Source organism: Lethenteron reissneri, chromosome 37, assembly GCF_015708825.2.
Source record: "Lethenteron reissneri isolate LAM-NWPU_2019-01 chromosome 37, ASM1570882v1, whole genome shotgun sequence".
NCBI lineage: Eukaryota > Metazoa > Chordata > Hyperoartia > Petromyzontiformes > Petromyzontidae > Lethenteron > Lethenteron reissneri.
In genome coordinates this window covers 13,841,981-13,865,624 of record NC_083815.1, presented here as the reverse complement: position 1 = coordinate 13,865,624, position 23,644 = coordinate 13,841,981, and the positions used below count along the sequence as shown (strand labels likewise).

Sequence of the window (23,644 nt, the reverse complement as noted above, 5' to 3'; positions counted from 1 at the left end):
ACCTGGTAAAATAAAGAAAATGTTTATTTTCATAGTCTATCTGTTGAGTCCTCCAGTCAAGCCTGTGCTGACTTTGTCATCCACGTCGTGCGCTGGGATGTGCTGGGCAGTAGCAAGGCAAGTTTGGGAGTGCAGGAGGGCTGAGGGGAGCTGGGTCGTGCCCCTGTTTCCAAACCCCCCCACCACTCCCCCCCCCCCCCCCCGTGCCCTAGTGAGTGGGAGGCCCAAGCGAGGTCGTCGTGTGAATAGTCCCCGGGAGCCGCGGGCCTCCACGTCTGCACGCCGCTGCCACCGGCGCAAGGGGGAGCTGATGAAGCGTGTCCGCAAGATGGTGAGCGGACGCTTCCCACTCCTTGCTCGTCGTCGTCGGCCCCTGCAGGCGCTGCGCGACAGCGACGCGTGCTGCAAATGGCAGCGTGTCGTCATTCGAGCTGTGTTGCTCTGACAAAAAAATGCATTCCCGAGTCTGAGATAAATGTGAAGATATAATTGTAAAAATATCTACCAAAGCTTGTAGTGAGAATGTGTGAATTAAATAATTAATGGGAAATTATAGGTGGCCCTGTTCCTCATAAGGCCTGTGTTGTGTCGCAGCGTTAAGTCAGCGGTGCTGAGATGTTGGGTTTGAATCTGCAGTGGCTTGTGATTAAACTGAGTTCTCTGGTATGGTGCTTTGATGACCTGAAACTGTTGACCACTAACTGAAGTAAAAACTTAATAATGTTCTCAACAACATTGAATGTAAAAAGGTAACCAGCCTATGAGTGTGAAATGTATTCTTCATGGTTCATGCGATTGCGGAGTCAAAATGGTTTCCAGGGTTAAATTCAAGGTCAATCTCAGAAACCAGCCTTTGAATAAGATGCTGACCTTACTAGTTAGTGTAAAATAATAAGTTAAGTTGGTTATTTGTCAATGAAGTAACCTTTGCACCTTCTGGGTCACTATGGGCAACCCTTGACTGCTCCTGTCATCAGTCTTTTATGGCCTGTTAAACTTAAGCCATCACACAAACTCTAGTTTTCCTCGCAACAGCTTTTGGCTCGCCATCAAACAATGATGCTCACTGCATCGCACACTTTTAGATGTGCTTCTGCGGCCATCTGGAATGCTTTTCCTGCAGATATTAGGAAACCACTGGAGTTATGCACTTTTGAATCGAGATTGAAAACGCATTTCTTTCTAACTACTTTTTGTGTTGAGTTTGTCCTTCCCCCACACCTGCGATTAGCACGATTGACTACGTATGATGCGATATAAGTTCAATATACATACATACCACCCGATAGCTTGATGTAATGGCAAGTCAAGCAATGAGAAGCTACTGCTCGCTGAGCTGAGGTGGTGATCGCGCCGGCTCCGCACTGCGCGCAGGTGAAGAGGACGCCAGGTGGCTCCACCGGACCCCCCATTGGTCCCGTGGCGGCCATGGGGGCAACACTTCCACTGCAGCGTTTTTCGGGGCCACGTCGCTCCGACATCGGTGCCCCAAGCTTCATGCTCTTCGAAGACCCAGATCAGTTCGACCCCTTTGAGAGGTCAGCGGCACTTGTGGCCTCCTGATTCATTTTCCTGTTCAACATGTCCGGAAATAAAACTATTACAGGCAGCCATGGCATTGGTATGGTAGTGTGATATACGCCGTCTCGGTTTTGCTCATGCAGTTGACATGTGCAGGTGGTTTAGTTAAATGTTAAAATTAGAAGACTGTTTGATGCACCAGTGCTGGGCACTTGCCTGACTGTTTTTTGGTTCTCATGAAGCCACTGGCATTACAATTTGCAGTTACAGTATGTCCTCGCTTAACGCATGTTCACACAACACTTTCGCTACAGCGCGGTTCTTCTATTCGGGAAAACTCTTTGCACAGCGCGGAAAGTGCTCATAACTCTTTAAGCGCCCGTCATAATGCGGAACGTGCCGGTTTTATCGCGGTGTCTGAGTGGTCAACGACCAACTACTTTCTGGAGCTGCGTGGCGGAGCGGTATGATATTGTACGTGGAATTATAGAGTAGGCAGAATGATACAGTACGCAGCGTACCCTCATTTCGATGTCTCGCCATGGGATGACTGCAGGCTGGTCTTAAAGTGCAAATGTGATTTGGTACAGTAATTCCCCTCTGAAAGCATTTTCGCTTAACGCAGCACTTTTCAGGAATGCATCTACTACGTTAAACGAGGAATCTCTGTAAATACACTGGAAATGCAAAGGTGGAATATTAGTTCCCCTCAAATTTGCAGCCACAGGTTACACCGAGGAGAAAATTACTTCCTTCTCCGTGAACTATCAAGTAAACTGAGCAGTGGGAGTCTTCACCCCTTTGGCATAATGAGAGTGAACACCTTGTTTTCTGTATTTATGACTTAGCTGCTGTGATTTGTGGGAATCTCTACAAGCTTCAGGCGTGTTGAGCCGCTGTTAGCTGCACTACTGTTGGGGAGTCTCTAGACGCGGCTCCTGTGTCTCGTCAGTGCCGAGAGTCCCGCAGAGGAGAGCGCCGTGGACAGCAAGCGTCGCGTGCTCTCCCGTTTGGCCGTTCACTCGCACCGTCCTGTTGCCCGGCCCATCATGGCCGGCGCTGCCAGGTACCACAGCTGGTCGTGTACACGTTTGTTACACTTCCTCGTCGCTGGGACACTCTTCTCGCCTCTGCACTTGCTTACACAAAGCTGCGCTTAACAAAACGATGAACTTTAACTTTTTTATTTTACCAGGTAAGGCCCACTGAGCTACACAGTAGCTCAACGAAGTGGCTTAGGTGGAAATTTCTAGCAGACAAATACTCAAAACACATGTTTATTCTAAATGTGGAGGGAAAAACCAGAGAACCTAGAGAAAAATACACATGACCACGGGGAGAGACATGCAAACTCCAAATATACAGGAGTCAGGGTCGGGATAGAACCCATGAACACCTGTATACCAGGCGAAGTGGTTAACATCTCTCCACTGTGCATGCTCGAGTGTGTCCGCACTTTGCAAGCATTAACTCTCTACTTACACATGACTGTGTGTGTAGTTATATAAAGTGGAGATGGTAATGTACTTAGTGCACTGTTCTACCAACCCAGAGACCCAGGTTTGATTCTCGTTCACAGCCAACATTGGTGACAAATATCTAGGCTGGTGCTGGGCTTCCCCGAGGTCAGCTCAGCCTGAAATTAGTACCTAGTGCAGTGTATGTAAACAGCATCGGGGAGACTAAAGGCGGCCAGACGTGGTGTCGGCCACTCATGCAATTGTATGCTGTGCCGACCTGAATATGTGCTCGTTAACAGCACTTGCCACAATAGTCTGTTAAAGACTCTATGGGGGAGCTTTGTTTTTGTAGTTTTACACACACTGCCACCTTGGTGTAATGGGTCTGGGTTGACTTTGAGCTTGCTTTGTGTACATTGCTTCAGTTGAATATTTTTAATTTAATATATTCAATGCTGACGAACCTAGTTTGATAAAGGTAATCGCTTGATGATCTACTGCCGGGACGGGAGGTGGGATAGATGGCTCTTCTGAGTAGAATGGATAAAGGGGGGGATCCTAAAGACTGACATCAGTATCAGTCACAAGAGAAGTCCATACAATTCTTGTGTACATTCTTTGTTTATTCTTTAGCGGAGATGGTACGTTTAAGTGGGCTTTGACATACCTCAGTGCACTACATTTGTGTACCTCCACACTAGGTTCACTTGGGTTTCGTGCGGTATCCAGTGATGCGACTCTGAGCAGGTGTGTGTGCCCATGTCTGTTCCACCTGGCTCCAGCGAGGGGCCATTGAGGGAAAGCCCAGCACTACAGAGGGTGCCTTGCCCGCCTCCCGTCCCCGAGTCTCAGCCGGAGCCTGATCTGCTGGGCTCCATCCTGGCCGGCCAGGCCGTGCTGCTCATGGATAGCAGCCAGCTCCTGATCACGCGTCACGGGGCCCTGCAGCCACGCACCCCTACGGGTACCGCACATCCGTCCTCGCACACGCCCCTTCACCGCATGACACTGTGGAAGGCTGGGTGGTCTGTCTTGGAGCATTCACCACAAAAACTTTGGCAGTTGTCCACAAAGTCGGTGAAAGTTGTGCAGTTTGTTGGCGGTCTCTGTGCAACTTCTAAATGTGCAGTTGCAAAGTTGAAAATACCCTCTGACATTTCTCATGAGCAGGCTACAATGTGTTTGTGGAGGTTGTCTTAACTTTGATGTTAAGTATGGTGAATCTGAACTCCTCACTGGACCAACTTAAAAATGACCCTCTGTCTTCCATGGACTCACCCCTGCCTAGTTATCCCCACTCAACTCGCTCAATTACTCCATACGTACGCTCTACTCCACTAAAAGCCCCCATTCAGCCTTCACTAAATGGGATATTGCTCATTCTCCTCTGTTGCCCCTATAGTCAGGAACTCCTGTTCCCCAGCCATCCGTGCGGTTGACTCACCCTGTTCAAGTCCAAGCTCCTTTCCTCTGCCAATGCCTGTTTCTTTATCATTATGAAAAACATGAACGAGTCTCCTTTCTGCAGGATGTCGCACTGTTTTGTGCAGCTTCTTGAGACATGGTTGCATTTATACACTGCATTAATCATAATTGTATTGTAATTTAGGTTTTTTTTGGGTTAGATCACGTAAATATATAAATGTGTCGTCAAAACCCACCACCACCTGACACAGCCAACTAGTAAGGGTTGTCACGTAAACAGAACATGCCAATTCGTCACTAAATCTAACCCAAAAAAAACCTCTTATGGATGATATTGGCCGCGAAAGCCTACGTGTTAAACTGTTGTAATTTGTAAGGAAGTACGAACAGTGATTGACTTTGGAATGTTTTTAGTGCGTATAGTTAGAGATCTCTATTGCAACAAAGGTGATAAATATCAGCTGCTTAGCCTTGCGTCTATACACGCAGGTAGTGCAGCAGTGGCACAGTGGTTTGGCCTCGGAATATTAGGCTATATATGCAAAGGAACCAAGTCGCCCTGCTATACCATAAGAGAAGCAAGAGTGTGGAGGTGTTTAAAGCACAGCCACATGAGACTGCAGAAAGTTTGAAAACACTGCAGAAGCAGCTCGCATAAAAACTTGTTAGTCCTCTATTAAATGACGTACAGTGTCTCATAGGTATGTCGTAGTAAATGTAATTGTGTATAATTACTGCCGAGTTGGGACCCAAAAGCAATTTATTTAACCAGCGAAATCTTGGATTATACCAATGAGTTAATAGTCATGGCCAGTCTGACATTCCTCACACATCCAATGATGGGTGGGGAGTGGGAGTGGCGACGGTGTACGTATAGCTCCGTTTACTCTTGGATTCAAACTGGACTCGGCAGAGCTCGGCCTTGCATCAACCTCATCTGCTGCACTCTCGATCAGGGGTCGGCAACCTGCGGGTCCTGAGCCGCATGTAACTTCCCCTTTGTGGGCAGCCGTTAAAAAAACAAATCTTATAATTTAATGTAAAGATAATTGATTAATTGTGGCAGGAAATGGGTAATGATGAAATGTATTGGTGACAATGTACAACAGTAAAACTGTATTGTTAAAGAATAGCAAAGGGGGGCGGAAAACTAAATAATTTAAACCTATTTTGTTTTTAAGTCTGAATTTGTCATCTGCTCTTTACTTGCTGTGTCTGTGTTTGTGTACAAGTAGCTCTGTGTGTGATGGGGCTTTGGAACTATTTTTTTAAAGGTTGCCAAATGACATAGATGTCCACCCAATCACATGAGCATGTTTGCATTCACACACTGAGAGTTGTTAATTAGCCTTTGTATCTGCAGACAGATGTCTGGAATGTGCCAGTCCTGTGTGAATTACTGTTGCCCCATTCCTCTCTAAATGCTCCTCAGTGGTTTTCTTTGTCTGCTTAAACCGATGGTGACAGAGGAGAGGTATCAGACTGACTACTGTCTCCATGCTGTCGTTAACATGTTACACTGATGTGCCCCACGTTATGAGTATATATTCACAACTGCCCTACATGCATCTTGTATAATTATGAGACTTACGTGTGGCAGGCTTATATTAAGACCTATGGTAGCCTTATTTTGGGTGAACTGAAAAGTACAAAAACAAGACAATAAATATGTGAAATTGAGGGAAACTGGTTTTGCTATAATCATGATTTCATGAGACTTTATATTGTATCGTGCCATGAAAAATTATGTCTTAACCTTAATTTTGAGGGAGTCCCACACGAGTTGAGTCGATTCTTCATAGTGGCCGCTATTCTCTCCTCGGCAGGTGTCACCGTTTCTCCGAGCAGACCCTGCGGCGGTGCGAGCAGCGCACCCGTCCGCGGAGGGGACTGGCCGGGAGCCCGCAGCTGCGGCACTGCGGGCGGTAATGGTGGCGGCGGCGGTGGCGGCAGTGGAAGTGGTGTCCCTCCCCACTCCTCGTCCTCGTCCTCCTCCTCCTCGTCATCCTCCATGCCCGCCTCCTCACAGCAGGGCGGGCTGGTGGACGCCATGACGGCCCACTCCAACGTGAGCGGCTCCACCTCAAGTGGCATACCAGCCGCCAACGGAGGCGGCGACCCCGGGCGGCTCCGCTGCAGCACCGCTGGGCCCCCATCGTTGCCTCCCCCGCTGCTCCAAGCTCCGCGGTACGGGGGCGGAGAACGTGGCGAGGGCGCCGGTGAAAAGAGGCCAGCGTCCGCGCGCAACAAGCGCCATTTTAAGATCAACCGATCGTTCGGCCTCGGGGAGCAGAGCTCGGAGCACGACGCCAGCGTGGAGGACGCAGGCGCGGTGCCGTGGAGGCCCGAGGCGGCCGAGCTGCCCTTTGCTCGCATACCCAGTGGGAAGGCCGCGGCGGTGGGAGCGCTGCCTGTGTCCTGCCCCGGTACTTCGTCTTCGTTCACATCCACGCAGGGGCGAGTGCCACACCTGGGCAAAATCGAGATCAAGTTGACCGGAAACAGCAGAGGCTGGCAGGAGCAGACGGCAAGCGCCCCCAAGCGCTCTCCCATGCGGAGGCCGTGCCCGCCTTCCTCGTCGGTGCCTCCCACTGTGGCTACACTGTTGGCCCATCAGGCGTACGACCCCTCTGACCCCACCGACGACGAGGGTGCCAACAGCGAGGAGGGGCGGGCACGGGCACGCGTTGGCCGCGCCAACAGCGACGGAGACGGCGTTGGCGGCACCGCCGCGGTCGAGGACGACACCTACGACCCCTTCCGTCCAACTGACTCGAACCCCAGCTCGCCGCCAAGCCCTAGCAGCCCATCCCCCGAGGACGGAAACTCGGACGGCACCGACGATCTGCCGGCCACGCCTGGTGCGGGGCTCCCTTCTCCGGGTGATTGCAGCTCGTCTGATAGTGAGGTGCCGCCTGATGGAGAGGCGCCGCTTGTCCCCTCGCAGGATTCTCCGCCCCGGGACCCTTCGCGGGATTCCTCGCGGGACTCCTCGCGGGACTCCTCGTGGGGAACCTCACGGGACGGCAAAGATCCGGCGTGGAAGGACGGCGGCAATGAACGCTCGAACTCGCGGCAGGGATGTGGTGCGGCAGGTGGATCGGACGAGTCGCAAGAAAGGAGCCCTCCTTACTCTGGTGGAGAGGGTTACTCTGGCTCAAAGGGGCAGTCGATGGTGGAGTGCGGAAAAGAGGCTCGCGTGGGCACCGACACGGATACAAATCTGGATGAAATCCCGACTACAAAGAGCAACGTTAAGGATGAAAATACCCCGAGGATCAGTGCATCAGATGGTGGAGAAACGAAGAGTGCTGGGATTGGGAACATGCTAGAGGAAGGAGCCTTACCATTTAAATCAGAGTTGCGGGAGGACATCACTGGTGAGGGACAGCTTAGCGTCGAAGATGTTACAGACGGTGTGCATCTGGAGGGCAAAAAGGGGAAAAACCAGACTCAGGATCTTGGGATGGTATCGAGTACAAACCAGTTGAGCAACAAAGATTTGAGTACAAATATTATTGGTCAAGCGGCATCTGAGCAGTGCGAGCCTGGAAAGGCGGTTAATGACTTGGGCACTGACTGGCAAAGTGTAAAAAGCGAGGCTGTGCCTGTGGACCAGGGCGAGGCGGCTCAGATCGGCATGCAGGACTGTAAGGATGAAGACAAGACGGAGGGAGTGATGGGAACATCGGAGATGAGCGAGGAGCAGGGACTGCCTGCGAGAGTCCGCAGCGAGGTGCACGTCGGTACCCCGCCCGCCAAACGTTCAGATGGTGCAAGAGAGGAAGTGAAAATTTCACGGCATTCGTCCAGTCCAGCGAGTGCTAAGAGGTCGCGTTCGGACAAAAGGAAATCCATCGAAGAGCCGAAGGATGGCTGCGGAGAAGATGGAGATCATGCACAGCGGGTCCTTAAGGAGGGCCGCAAGTGCTCGCCCGTCCCAAACACCAACCCGGAGCCCCTGGAGATGGGGGAGATCGTGGACCCAGTGGACACGTTTGACGGAGACCCGCGAGCGCACGCGGCGTCGGCGGCGTCGCGCAACGCGTCGGGCCCGGCGCAGGATGAGGACCTCCTGTCGCTGCACGCCGGCTCGGAAGAAGACGGTTTCTACGCGGCGGAGGCCGGTGAGGGAGGCGGCGCGGGTGGCAAGGCCCAGCGGGGTGGGGACACGCGCTTTGCGCGACGGAAGGACCGCAATTACCGGCACATGGGCAAGCGACGGTCCCAGCCGGATGAGTGTCCCCGTGAGGAAAAGCAAAGCGATCAGCAGCGGCGTCGGCGCTCGGACTCGCGCTCACGGCGAAAACAGCGTAAGCAGCGGCGGCGTTCACGGGAGAGCGGCGAGGGCGGCTCGGCGAGTGGCTCGAGCTGTCGCTCGGAGCACCGCCAGAGACAGAAGCATTCCTGTGCGTCACGCAGCTCCTCCGTCCGCCGGGAGCATGAGCGGGACAGAGAGCGGGACAGAGAGCGGGACAGAGAGCGGGACAGGGAAAAAGACAGGGAGCGGGATCGGGAACGTGTGAGGGAGCGGGCAACCCGCGTGAAGGAGCACTCAAGGAACGAGGGTAGCGGAGACTCCGTGAAGGATCGTGAAAAAAAGCGGCGGGAGCGGGAGAAGAAACTGAAAGTGAAGTCGCACGACCGGAGGCGGGAGCCATCGAGCCCGCGAGACCGCTGGCACGAGCATTCGAACTCTCCTGAGCACCGGCACGAGCGCTCGAGTTCCCGCGAGCGTCACCGGGAGCCGCCAAGCCCACGGGAGCGACGGAGAGACCGCTCGGACTCCCATGAGCTCCGTCGTGAGCGCTCCCACTCTCGCGAGCGGTGGCGGGAGCCTTCCAGCCCGCAAGAGCGGCGGCGCGAATGCTCGAGCTCGCGAAATGCCGACAACGCGGAGGAGCCGTTCTGGCGCCGGAGCCCCAAGTCGCCGCCACCGCACACGAGGCCGCGCGAGCGCGACCACCGGAAAGAGAGAGCGGCACGCTCGCCCCTCGGTGTCATGCCGACGGTGCCACCGGCGACGGCCACACCGACAGATGGCAGCGATGGTGGTGGCGGTAGCGGCAGTGTCCGCGTCAAACCCAAAGAGGACAAGCGGTACGAGCGACAGCTGTTTGGCAGAGGCAGCATGGACCACTTGAAGATCACCATCTTCTCCGAGGTGCGGTCAGCCAGCGTCAGCAGTCATGTGTCGGCGGGGCAGAAGGGCGAGGGAGAGCGGCCGCAGAGGCAGCAATCGGAGACGGAGAAACGAGCAAAGGCAAAGAGGGCGAAAGCGGCGCAAGAGCCCCGCGGTGATGGCAAGTCCAAGTCGGACATGAAGCGCAGCAAGCGGGCGTCAGCAGATGGAGTGGAGGGTGGCACAAGGCGCAAGCGGTCAAGCAAGGCGGGCAAAAGTGATGTTATCGTGTCGCCCAAGCGCACATTTGTCAACCCTGAGTCGGCGGCGCCCGTGGGCGAGCTCGTGAGGCATGAGAATGACGTCGACCAAGCTGATCCCCTGATGAAGTTTGAAATAAAGGTGCAGCCCAAGCAGGACTCTGTTCACTTGTGGCCAGAGGATGAGGAGGTGGAGGAGTCGCAAGTAACCTTCAAGTCGGTGGTGTCCGCCGCGGACAGCCCGGTGTGTGCAGATGATCACGAGTCAAGCAAGACCTCCACGATGTGTCTGGACTACAAGACCAGGGACGCTCCGAAACAGGGATCCACCCAGGAGGCTCCGGGGCTGGAGCCAGAGGAGCAGGAGGAGGGGGAGCTGGAGGCAGAGGTGGTGGAGGGACCAGTTGAACCGGAAAGTCGAGCTCCTTGCCCACAGGAGCCGCTTCCATCATCCCCCATTGAGAAACAAAAACGCAGGGATCGCGTTCGAATCCGACGGTGGCATCCAGTGGACGAAACGAGCAGTGGCGGCGTTGGAGTGACATTGTTGGAGCCACAGCTCCCACTGTCCCTGCCCATAGCACTCGACGATGGCGCATTGACGGACATAGAGAGCCATGCCATGTCTGTGGACGTGGCTGGCGAGACATCGCCGGTTTGCGGGGATGCGTCACCGGGTCTGGAGGAGGCGTTGCTGGGTCCCCGCGTGATGTCACCGCGTCGAGTAGTTGGCTCCCCGGGCCTGGGGTTCGCATCGCCCGGACGCACGGTGCCATTGGCTAATTTTGGGATGGCATCGCCGGTCTCAAAGGCGGTGTCGCCAGGCCCGGGTGTGACGCCGTTTTCCCACGGGCTGTCATTGCCTGGGCTGGAGGTGTCTCTGCCCGGCCTGGAACCATCATCACCGGCTTCCGGGGAGGCATCTCCTGATGTGGAGGCACCATCGCCGGGCCCTGGGGAGGCTTCTCCTGACCTGGGGGAGTCGTCTCCAGGCCTGGGAGTGCCGTCGCCGGGCCCTGGGGAGGCGTCGCCTGACCTGGGGGAGGCATCTCCGGTGTCCGAGACGGCACAGTTTGGGGGCAGCGGCGGTGGAGAGCAGTGGGGGAGTGAGACGGTGGCCCTACGGGAGAGGCCTCTGCTGAAGCGCGTCACGTGGGACCCACAGCAACAGCGCGAGGAAGAGCAGCGCAAAGACACGGCGCGTGCCGGTGAGCACGTGCGGGGATCCCGGGCCGCCGTCCCATTGTTGCGTTTGATAGTAGTGCATCATGATGATGCCGGGCTCGGAGTCATGTGCACACCTCGTTTTAGTCCCAATCACGTGCCCGCTCGGCAGATGTTAATGTCCCGTGTGGGCCCGTGGTCAGGTTGTGAAAGCTTTAATAACGATGCTAAAGTTATTAACTGGGGTGATAATGGCTCATGGGCTAAACAATAAATTATAATTACCTTAGAGGGCAGTGACAAATGGCGGGTAAGGACAGTGCCTTTGGGGCGGCTGTGGGGACTCGTGGGTTATACAGAATGCTTCATTATTGGGAAGGTCACTGGTTACGGAATTTCTTGGAAATATTGGAAATGGATCTTGAAACGCTTTGGATTATGCACTTCCAGAGTTGTAATGGGTTGAAAAAGCTGGCCCAGGAAACCATGAGCAATCAGCCTGCAGAGAAACAGAGAGAAAGAGGAAATACTGAGATACACAAGGAAATACATGTAGACTTTTACAGTGTATCTTATCTCCATGTCCAGTTGCACTTTGTCTCATTTTAAATGGCTCGGACGAGGAGGAGGTAATGGTCACTACTGCGTGCATGTGTGTGTCACACTGGGGAGCGGTAGCATAGCAGTTAGTGTGTTGCGCTATGAACTTGGCGACCTGAGTTCGATTCCTGCTCACGGTTAACACCAGTAGCGATTATCTGAACCGGTCCTCGGCCTCCCTTAAGTCGACTCAGCCTCAAATGAGTACCTAGTGCGACGTGCAAAACATTGCCACGAGGGAGACAAAGACGGCCGGGCGTGGAGCTGGCCACCACCCCGTCATGTGCCGTGCCGGCCCTCATAGTTCGAGAACAGCACTTGCCCCAACAGTCTGTGAAGACTATACTGGGGTGTCTTTGCCTTTGTGTTGCACTCCACTTGTGAGCAGTGTTGAGCTTGCTGAGCAGTGGTGGGATTGTGGGGTCTGGAGACATCCCTCTGCTGCACTCCGAGGACGTGACTTCAACCCCACCACTTGCCGCGCTCACCCCCACCAACTACATGGTGTCCCAACCCATGTTCCCAGGAATGGTGCAGGTCAGTGCCCTTACGAGATTGTATTCACGTACTCACTAAAGAACAACAACAATGGGTAAAATTAATAAAAGTAAAATAAAAATAAAATCATTTGATATAGCTATCATACTGTGACGGTTACACCTGAAGACGGAAGCTTGTCTTGCCTCCGAAACGTCGTGATTTTTATTTTATTTTACTTTTATTAATTTTTATTTTTTACCTACGTGACTTTACCGAAAAAACCTAAGAATATGAATCCTTGCAGTCATGAAAGCTTCAAATCTAGAATTGTGAATGTCCCTTTAAATATCCTGAGGCAGAAGATTAGTGCTGGATACAACTGCATTTGCAAATGTAATTTGTATTGCTACTTGGAGATAGTAAAATTTTAATGCGCAATTTTGTTGGGGATTGTGTTTTGTCATGGTGTAGTCTGCGACTGTTTTTTATGTTGTTTTGCTGCCTTGCCCAAGCTTGGGGATTGGTGTACTTATGCAATTTGAATTTATATACTTAATCAGTTTTATTTATTGAGTGATTTGATTAATTTCCTATACTTTGCACTCCTTTCGTTTTTTATATTGTTTGTTGTAACTTTCTGACCCACTCCTTACTGGACATCTATGAAAAAGAGTTTCATATCTCATTGGATTTCTCCAGGATGAACAAAGATTCTGATTTTGATTATGTGGCTGGGGAGAGGTCTGCCTCTCTCACCGTTGTATAAACACCCTATGCAAGACTCCGTGTGCCAGTCGAGTGGGCCCATCACAAACCAGCCCGTTGGTCTGTTTATTGCAATGAGTATCGATTCATTGATTGATATCCTTGCTTAAAGATCAACATACATGCATTGAATCTCGCCAATAATCAAGTGTTTTTAAATGTTTTGCAGTATTCATGGAAATGATGCAATAATGTTGCGGTGAAGCTAATCGAGTGAGCAAAAATGTACAAACAAGACTGAATAAAAAAAGAAACAAATCAAGGACCTGAATTATGACAATTCATCAAAATCTATGAGTTACCACCCTTGTCAGTGACCATAGCAGAGGCCAGTTTGTGAGCCTGAAATCTCAGAACATCATAGGCCATTATTCGCTTATCGATAATATTCAGAAAACAGAATAAAATACTCATTTTTTAGGGAAGCAGGGACATCCTTGAGCAGGCAATGGAGCTCCCACCAACGTGGTAAATGCTCCGGCGCCTAACGAAGGCGAATCAGGAGATGAATATTGTGTTGCCTTCCCTCACCCCGACTGCCGCACCCCCCCTCCTTGCTGCTCCCCCCCCCCTACCATCCCGCTGATGCCACGGGACCACAGGCCCCGCCCATGAACACCGGCGTCAAACCCGCGGCGCCGCCACTCTCCGTTTTTGCGGCCGGGCCCTTCCTGGCCGCCGCCGTCGCCGCGGCTGCCTGGCCGCAGCCTTCGCCGCCTCCGCCCCCTCCCTTCGCGGAGGGGGCCATGGGCTCCGTTGTCACCCCGGAGACGAGCGCCGCCGTGGCGGCTCAGCTGATCCTGCGGCGGCTGCTGCCGGCGCTCGGGGTGGCGCGGCCTGCCGCCGCGCGGGTGCCCACGCCGCCCCCTCCGCCACCGCCGGCGCCCGCGGAAGAGGAGATGGCGTCGCCCGATCTGGTGGAGATGGAGGAGCTGCCTGCCCCGCATAGGTCCCAACAGCACAACCCTGACCGGAGCAAGACCGACAAGGTAATAAAGGTAATGTGATGTGAATAGGCATTGAAGAAACACAAAATCATGCTGATAGTATCTCTAATCCGCATTGCTGTCTGGTCACACTGTGTTCATTAAATTGTTTTAAGGTCTCTCTTGAAATGGTTGAACTCAAGGTTTTTGAGTTTGTCAGGTAGAGAATTCCATACGACAGGGCCCACCTTCTGAAAAGCGCGGTTGCCACGCGTCTCTAGGTTTTGGTTTCATTTATTAGGTATAGCCCTGTGAGCCATGAGGCTCTTGACTCGGGTGCAACCGTAACAAACAAATCATGAACAAAGAACATCTTAAAGTGACGTTTTGCAACAGAAACATCCAGGAAAAAACAGTAAAAATCTTCCAGAAAAAAAGCACCGTATATCAACGCTGTGTGCAAAAATCCCAATGGGATGCAAGTCGAACAATAACAACCATAAGACAATTTAGATACAATTATCAGGCTAACTCCGTACTTCAACAAACAAACATGACTTCTCTTCTTGGTTCTTTCGGTAAAGTCACGTAGAAGGGAAATAATAAAATAATAAAATAATTCTCACGAAGTTTCGACCACAACGCAAGCAGCCGTCCTCAGGTGAAGAACAGGTCTGTCGGAAAGACAGAGTCCTTCAGACTCTGTCCTTCAGACTCTGTCTTTCCGACAGACCTGTTCTTCACCTGAGGACGGCTGCTTGCGTTGTGGCCGAAACGTCGTGAGAATTATTTTATTATGTTTTATTTTATTATTTCCCTTCTACGTGACTTTATTGAAAGAACCAAGAAGATTAATCCCTGCAGTCGCGAAAGCTTTAAATCGAAACATGACTTAACCATACTTTTTCGAATATCACCAAAATAAAGCTATAAAAACAATGTAACAGTGATTATAGGAACTGTGATTCAAATTTAACAATAAACGATATGCATAACATGTATGACCAAACTCTGCAGTCATAGCTGGCAGCATGAGTCACTCCATAACAGCAGGAGTATCAACATTTTTCAATACACCTTTAAAGATCAGCACACATTAATCGAGACTCAAGATCATACTTTACAGCGAACATCTGGAGCGGTGCATTTGATTTCAGGTCACTGCATAGCAGTGGCAGCGGGGGGTGTACAGCTCCTTAAGAGCAGTTTTTAGTGCAGTTTATTGGCAATAGCATTCCAGACCCTGGAGGCATCAACAGCAAAGGACCTTCCTCCAGTATTTTACGGCAATAATGAATGTGAAGCTGGTAAATGAGCGAAGACCTTGGATCACATTTGTTCTTCGAAACAGTTCATGTAATCAACTACGAGATCACCACGAGCAGCAGCAGACCTAAGGTGTTGTCATTTCTGATCGTTGATGACAGACGTGCATAACTGACAAATAATGGAGTGCCATGCCATGTAGGCAATTGTGTACAGTGAGACAGCTTACAGGAAGATGTGTGTGCGGCAGCGCTGGTGTGGATCGATTGCTGAAAGCTCGCTGGAGGCCCATGTTTCACCCTTAGTAATCTTGCCAGTTTCCGGCACTTTATTCCTGCTATGAACCTCAAGTCATCTGGTCCCCTGCTTCTCCCACCAATCTTCTCTAGGTCAACTCGGCATGAAATAATATAGCTCCTATACAGATTGTTCAGGATCTGCACTGAGTATTAGCTGAGAATGTGTTGATGATGGCCACCGCACCGCCTTCTCAGAAGCTGGACTCCAAAACTGGCACCGAGCCTGTCTGTGCAGGATGAAAGGGAGGTTTTACTCGCACGCGTGTGTCGATACATTGAGGCGCAGTGGCATTACGATTTACCCACCAGGAACAGTCATTGGGTGCGATTCCTGGCCATGTAAAACACCATTGCCAATTGCGATCTAAAAGTGTCCAGGCATGTGTTGCTGACCATCCTTAATTTTTAAAGGAATCTGCCTCGAGACTCTGCAAGACTACAGGGGGGGATCATTGTCTTTCAAAATCTTTCGTCTCAATGCCAAGGGGGATCCCTCTGGTCACACGTGCTATACACTCAGACCTCCATGTTTGTGCGTGTGCATTCGCACACCTGTGTGCATGCCGGCTTTCAGTACCTGAAGAAGCTGCACATGCAAGAGAGAGCTGTGGAGGAGGCAAAGCTGGCCATAAAGCCCTACTACCAGAGCAAGGACATCACCAAGGACGAGTACAAGGAGATCCTGCGTAAGGCGGTGCACAAGGTTCGTCCTGGCTCGCGCATCACCTCACCCGCTCGCGTATTGTGAACGGCAGTGAGCGGGTCCGGCCGGCACTAGGAGCCGCTTTGTTTTGAGCCAGCGTGGCCGTGCGCCATCAGCGTGGCCGTGCGCCTCCTCTGTGCGAGAGTGCGGCGAGAGATCGCACGGTTCTCACTGTCGGGTTCCCCCAACATGTTCGTTTATTTTCCGTTATTTCAAACTTCTGCTGCTGCATAATAAAAGCTGTGAGTCGTACAGTTCTGTCTTAGAAACATTCATATCCTAAATTGGGGCCAAATATGATGGGCTTTGCACTGGGGTATAAAATATAAAAATGCAACTGATTGCAGTTTGATTCATTCAGGGGAACTAGAATTGACTTTGGGCTGTCATGAATGACTGGGTAAGCGTTTGGGTTCATTAAAATACTGGAGTGGCTTTTGAGATAAATCTATCACTTTTATGCATAGCAAGGTGAGAGTCCATTAAGACAAATGCCCGAGTCACAATACGTTGGGAGAAAACACAAATGTGACTGTGCAAGAATTCGGTACAGAAAACAAACAAGGGCCACCATTGTAGAGTGGCTTGGGATCTTCGATTTGTTGTTTTATAACAGTATGGACTTGCGCGCACCCTCTTCCCAGCCACGGTTAACATCAGTGGCGAGTGATATTTGAACCGGTCCTGGCATTGTTGTTGATACGACCTATATTATAGGCCCTACCACTTAATATCTCGCAGTGTGTGGCAGATAATTGTATGTTGTATTGCTGAGGAAAGTCTATTACAGCCCTTACAGATTTTTTTTTAAGTGGAGTAAAACATTCTGCCACGCATTAAACAAAAGACCAGGGGTGGCAGCCCAAAGTGGTTCATCATGTAAGACAAGCACATGAATACGACTCGTAGTTTGTTTTTAAATAATACCCCACAGTCGATGTATCTAAACCCCGTGGGTCACGATGAGCTGTCTAAGCAAACTGTGGTAAGAAAGCAACAATTATCCTAAGCAGGGACTGGCCCCTACCATAAGATTGCTGAGTTTTCTTTACCAATGATCTTGCTCTGCACCACTTCTATGTTAATTTGAGCAGGGAAGCATGCCACATTTTTGAGGACGTAGTGAAGACAATGTGCCAGCGGTTCCAAGGCAGTGTTAAAGAAATGTCTTATTTGAATGCATGACCACTTTTCTCCATACAGCTGAGTCTACCCATGTACCGATGCTGCCAAACTGCCGACCATTGCCCTTCCCCCCCTCTGGTGCAGATCTGTCACAGCAAGAGCGGAGAGATCAACCCCGTAAAAGTGGGGAATCTGGTGCGCGGCTATGTGGACAAGTACAAGATGCTGCGCAAGAAGGCCAAGCGAAGAGAGGAGGGTGACGGCGAGTGGGTGGGCAGCAGCTGCACGCCCGACGGGAAGCCGTCCTGCAGCAAGACAGCCAGTAACGAGCACTGACACCTGCTCCAGCCTCAAAACAGCCCGCCCCCGAGTCGGCCTGCTTGAAGTTACACTTGCAGTGTACGTTGCTGGTCTATTTTGGAGAGACTGGGCACACACGGCTTTTCTGTGGAAGCAAGCGTGGACTTTTGTGATCAGCAGACTGATGATGAGGCTGTGAGCTTGCTGCCACTTCACGTGACCAGTCCCGGGCATTAATCAACCTACTCGACTCGTGACACACATACACAACACCCCTTGGCAATCACCTCGTTATCATGAACCTCTTTTGGTCGACAGTTGTATAACCATTGTTTTTTTCTTGACTTTCATCTTCAGTGTTTGCGATGCACTTAGTCCACATGCAGAAACACAGCTGCAAATGTGATGTGCATCCCTATTTTATGTGGAGTTTCATGGAAGACCGTGGGAAGGATTCCCCAGCATTTGGAGGAATGTTTTGTTTAGCCTCTGTCCTGCCGCTATTCAAATACGTTTTGGTCTTGTGAATACGTTCATTGACGGAGGTTGTAGAGTTGCATGTATAAATAATGGTGTGATGATGCTTCATTAGAATGGATGAGAATGATGTTCAGATATTGTCTGACATTCAAAATATTGCTGATTCTAATGTAAAAAAAGATGACAATTGTATTCTTGAATGATCGATTTGAAGGAATTGAACAGTGGCACCATGTCATTTTGTCATGGAATACCCTCTTTAAAAGCAAAGATTACCAATTCATGTGTTTTGTTGGAACATCTCCTGTACATATACAATGTCTGAACACAGACCAGAAAAAACAACCTGTACAATATGCCACTGAACAACAACTATTAAAACCAAGCCCTTGGCTGATCACAACAGGTGTTTCTGAATAGTAAGGAGCATCACATGCTTGAATGGTACAGTCCTGTATGTTGTCATAGTTAAAGTACAACGTGCACAAGGCCAATGTGAGTACCGAGAGCACCCCACTTACCGACGGTTTCTGCCACTCATCACATCTCCTGTTGTAGTTTTGTAAACATAGCTGTAGTTTCTGGAGATTTCTAAAAATAAAGCCTGTTCATGAAAGCCCGTTTGTTTTGAAGAGCGGTAATTTAACATTGAGCTAACATGTGCTTATGTTCACTCACTGTTCCAGCTTACGGTTTAGATGTATTGAAAATGAATAGACCCAAACCATCTTGAAAAAATAGGTGTGAACTGAAATGGGTAAACAATCTCATTGAAAATATGAATGCTCCTTATTGCTTATATCCTTTGGAGATTCAATATTCAGTTTAACACACAGGATTTCACGACCAATATCCATTTTTAAAAGTTGGGTTAAATAGCGTAAATATACATTTTTCGTCAAATCCACCACCACCCGACAGCCAATTAGTAACGTTTGTCATGTAAACCGAACATGTCAATTAGTTGCTACTTCAGCATACCCGGTGTGTTGGAAAGTAAACCCACAACATTTACAATGAAAGTACGACGTTGCATCGGTGATTACAACAACCAGCTTCATCATGAATTAGCTGTGGTGGGTTTAATGACACATTTATGTTGATGGGATCTAACAAAAATATACTTTTATAGATGCAGTATTCACTTCGGTAGAGACCTGGGTGGCCAATATTGTTTGGATGTATTGCGAAGGCTATATAATGCTCTCGTGACCTCAATTGGTAGTATTGTGTTCAGATCTCGTTACCACGGTACAAAGAGGACATTACTGCCCTGCAGGCAGTCTTAACAGAGAGAAACCAAAGTGGTTCGTGGACTCAAGAGACTCAAGAAACAGGATGTACGAAGATCGGCTCCCACTACTGAGTCTCCTAAGTCTTGAATAGAGAAGAAGATTAATCCATGGAGACTGAATTCAGGTTTACAAAATCCTAACTAATATCGACAAAGTCGATTCTGACTACGACTTTCCGCTTAACAGGTGGAAGCTGCATACTTGCAGATGATTGGTACCAGCAGCGTCAAAATTGGCCTCTGTAGAGGAGGTTTGTGAAGGACGCTTCTGGGGAATTGGAGGCTGTTGCCCTCCAGCAACAACGGAGAACAGAGGGGCGATTCTTATAACAATGAGCAGAGCGCTGGGCGGCTAAAACGCAAAAGGTGGGGAGCACAGTTGGTGCATCTGCCTAGCATTTCAGTCGGTAAACCCGTGGCACCTGGGTCTGTTCCGTGACCTGCCAGCAAGTCTTCGACACTTCATGTGGCTTCAAAGTGCACCTAGCCTGGCACAAGCACCGCAGTGACGTCACGGCCACTTAGTGGTGAACGGCAGTTGATGTTCTGATGCGGTTGATGGTGACCGCAGTGTCTTCGAGGAGGAATAGCAAAGCCTGGAGGTGTGATGATGTTTAGGTCCCGAATGAGATATTTATTCTGGACGTCCGCATTTCATTCTCCTCGCCAACATTTTTCTGTATCTGGGTGTAATTCTGGGATGGTGACAGGGCGATCCCAAATTGATGATCGGTGGCAAGGTACATTGTTGAGTTCTTGGTCGATGGGTCACGATGATTGTGTATGTGTGTGTCACAGGCGTGAGTGGGGAGCGGTGGCACAGTGGTTTAGCACTGTGCGACGAACCCATTAACTCAAGTTCGATTCCCGTGCATGGACAACACAGGTGACGATTATCTGAACCCCTCATGGGCCTCTCCTAGGTCGATTCAGCCTCAAATGAGTAACCAGTAGGGTTGGTAAACATAAGCATTGGGGAGACGGGCGGCTGGAAATGGTATTGGCCACCCACCCTCTCGTGTCCTGTTCTGGCCTTCAAACAAGATTTTTCAGAAGTTGCTCGTGTGGTAGTAGCCGTCAGAGGCCCTTTATCACAGCGTAGCCATCGTGTGGCTAAGCCGCGATAACGTGCGCCAGTGTTGCACGTGGCATGCACGTTTCATGACACATCACATATCAGGCAACATAAAAATGCATGGGCAGATAACCCCGTAGGTATCCACCGCACATCCCGTCATTTGTTTCCACTTTTCTCTGTCTTGTGCCAATATGCTCGAGTACCACGTCTTTCTGGCACCAATCTATTATGTTGTCATCAAGACATTATCTGAGGTCTTTCTCTCATTCCGATTTTTTCCATTTTTCCTAACAACACACTTTTAATTGTCCTGTTATTGTCCATCCTACACATGCATCCAAATAGTGCCAGTTTCCTGTTCATCACTGCCTACATCATCAGGTTGTCTTCCTCTGTGCAATATTTTCTTACTTCTACATTGGTCACTCCTTGGGACCAGTTTAGATGCAGCAGTATCCTTCTGTAGCCATACATTTGGATTGCCAATATCCTATCTTTGTCAGTCTTTTTTCAATGCCCAAGTCTCATGCATACATTCCCTGTGCACCTAATCTTTGCACCAGGGTGACAACTGATCACTCACCCCATAAGGTGTCTCGTGCAATGATTATTTCGGCTTCATCAGCTGCATGTACTACCAGCTGATGAAGCTGAATAGATGTGGCTCAGCAAAAGTGCCGCAAGTGTCATTAACGTGTGGCACAGGGCAGATTAATTGAACACCTTTGAATTCGAGATGGTAACAAAGCACATGACAATAAATAACTTACATTTTAAATGTGGACACGCACGCTGTGGAAACGTTTTGATAATGCGGATTTGGCTGGCTGGCTCAATGTAGACAGACCCTGAAGCCAGTTCCTAATTGAAAAGAGCAGAGGGGATAACCATACAGGTCTATGGGGTCCGTGACAGAAACGTTGTGTGCAATGAACACATAAGAGGGACTGCACGTGTAAAATGTTGTGTATACGTAGCAAAAGATTATTGACATTGAAGACATTCGACTACTGGACGGACTGTTTTACATATATTTATATTTTAATGCAGATAAAGTATTACATTCACACTGCTGTTGCCACCATTATGGGCGGACTGCCAATGCAGGAATGTGTTCATCGTTCATTGAAAAGTGTTCACAGGAGAATGGAAGGATGCTGTGGCCAGCACCACGCCCAGCCAACCACGGAACAATTCATCCTGATCATCACATTGACCAGACGGCGGTGTTCACGCTACAGAGTCCTTGGCGATACTGCGTTGGCAGTACCTCTCGGACCTATGTGCTCTGAAGAACTGTCATTGCCTAAAACGTCACCCATTATATATTATACTTTTTTTGTAAAGCAACGGTGGTATTGCCGAATGTGTTGAGTCTCTGATATTCAGACTAGGTTGAGTTGATCCAGGAGAATCTCAGGTGACCATTCCCCACAATGAGTTGAACGAGTGGCAAGATGTTAAACCACGTCGCCTGGTATACAGGAGGTCGTGGATTCGATCCCGACCCTGACGCCTGTATATTTGGAGTTTTAACGTTTTCCCCGTGGTCGCGAGGATCTTTCTCCAGATCCTCTGTTTTTCACCTCCACATTTAGAGTATTTGGCTGCTATACATTTCCACGTGATAAGCCACACTGTAGGAGGTATCATTTGTGGCCAGTTTGCTTTTGAAAAAGGGCTGCACAGCTCAGTGAGCCTTAACTGGTAAAAGAAAAAAAAACAGCGTGCGTAGCGTGCCGCTTATTCTGCGTGAGAGCATCCCCCCTGCCGTCTCACTGGGCCGGCTATTTGTCGCTGCAGAGTCACAAGGAGGGAGAAGCCACAGGGCCGTGCTGAGCGCACGCGACGGGCAAATGAAGATTAGCACGGTTGCCTACGTACGGTGCGAAAGAAGTTCAACATATGTACATACAACATACATACGAAGAGAATTCGTGATGAATTTCATTTACTTAGAAGCGCCTGTTGACGGTGTGTCTCAATTAACAGCTCGATGATTCTCCAGGGCCACGTGTATAATTCAGCAGCTGTTTAACTTATGGATGATGTTTCCTCTTTGGTCTTATTGAAAAGTGCTTTTTTCCTGGGGGCGATCGCTAAACACGAACGTGTAGTAGACACACCTGAGAGAGACAATAACAATGAATAATTTAGGCTCCGTGGCGCGCTACGGAAACAAACGTGGCAGGGATCTGTAATGTCATCGTGTGTGGCACCTGCTTGTCGTCGGTCAGTCGTGACGCTCTCGGTGTGGCTCAGGTGTTGGGGGTAGAGACGGCTCGATCCGAGACTGGGGGGGCTCTCGTCCTGAGTGGCGCCACCCAAGAGGACAAAGGGGTTCACGTCCTGAGTTTGTTCAGCCCGGTCACTGATGAAAACTCACAAACACCTTGCTGTGAAAGACCCAACGCAGACGCTCCTTTGGTTTGATATTCCACGAAGCTCATGATCCACCCTGAATTGCATTCACTGTACAAACGATGGCAGATGCGGATACCTGATGCACAAATGGAAAATTAAAAACTCTCCAGTCGTGTGCGAATGTGGTCATCCAGAACAGACAGTACAACGTATAAACGACGCAATGCCCCGATCCACAAATACAAAGGAGACATCACAGCGATCAAACACTCCGCTACTGCTCCCGACGCTTATCTGGCTTGACCACCTAAATGTGAAATTGTCGTTGTTGCTCTGCAACCACAGCAGCCATTCGAAAGAAGAAGACTGATTAAAACACCAAGGACAGGGTGGGGCAATTGAGTTGCTGTGATGAATTCCTGGTGAGTTCCGAGGATACTGGACGAGAGGAGAGAGGCGCTGAGCAGACGAGGTCCTCGCTGCTGATTCCGAATCAAGGATCATGTTTGAGGATGAATTGAGGATGAATCAAGGATCGTGTTTGAGGATGAATCGAGGTCTCGTGACATTCTCCAGCCCTCAACACATATTCGTCACATGACACCCAATCCTCACTCACCCACCACTCCGCACCAATCACACACCACTCACCATGCCTACACACCCCAACCACCCATCTATATATATAAAATCGCAAATCTGTCTGTCTGTCTGTGTGTCGCCGGACCATACGCAGTTTCATTGGACGAAATGTGAGGGATTTGCGAGACGTGATTGGTCCGTTTGGTTTTCCACGGCGGTTGCCCCTGGCAACGGGTAGCGACGCATTCGCTGCGGGGTGGACGCCATTTTTAATTCCCGTTAAAAATATGCGCACGCATTAACACGCGACTCTGAGGTAAATTCATCAAAGTTTCACGTCCTCTTCACTCACCCCCCACCCCAATGTGTGCAATTACTATTATAGGGTCGGTAGATAATACAATTATAGCGATTAGACAGTATTTTTGTA

General features: G+C 50.0%; 1 protein-coding gene across 3 annotated transcripts in view; it reads left to right on the top strand.

The window, feature by feature from the left end:
* The window catches only part of LOC133351513 (PHD and RING finger domain-containing protein 1-like), a 35,557-nt gene extending 17,045 nt beyond the window's left edge, over positions 1 to 18,512 (top strand). For 2 of the 3 annotated variants that reach the window (XM_061566777.1, XM_061566776.1), the window contains exons 10-18: positions 213 to 331; positions 1,375 to 1,538; positions 2,474 to 2,587; positions 3,764 to 3,945; positions 6,233 to 10,996; positions 11,941 to 12,089; positions 13,400 to 13,795; positions 15,863 to 15,991; positions 17,261 to 18,512. In XM_061566777.1, the coding sequence (XP_061422761.1) occupies positions 213 to 331; positions 1,375 to 1,538; positions 2,474 to 2,587; positions 3,764 to 3,945; positions 6,233 to 10,996; positions 11,941 to 12,089; positions 13,400 to 13,795; positions 15,863 to 15,991; positions 17,261 to 17,452 (6,209 nt within the window). In that variant the 3' untranslated portion in view covers positions 17,453 to 18,512. The remainder of the gene's footprint in view (positions 1 to 212; positions 332 to 1,374; positions 1,539 to 2,473; positions 2,588 to 3,763; positions 3,946 to 6,232; positions 10,997 to 11,940; positions 12,090 to 13,399; positions 13,796 to 15,862; positions 15,992 to 17,260) is intronic. The other variant, XM_061566778.1, reaches the window with a different exon arrangement.
* Positions 18,513 to 23,644: the final 5,132 nt, after the last annotated feature.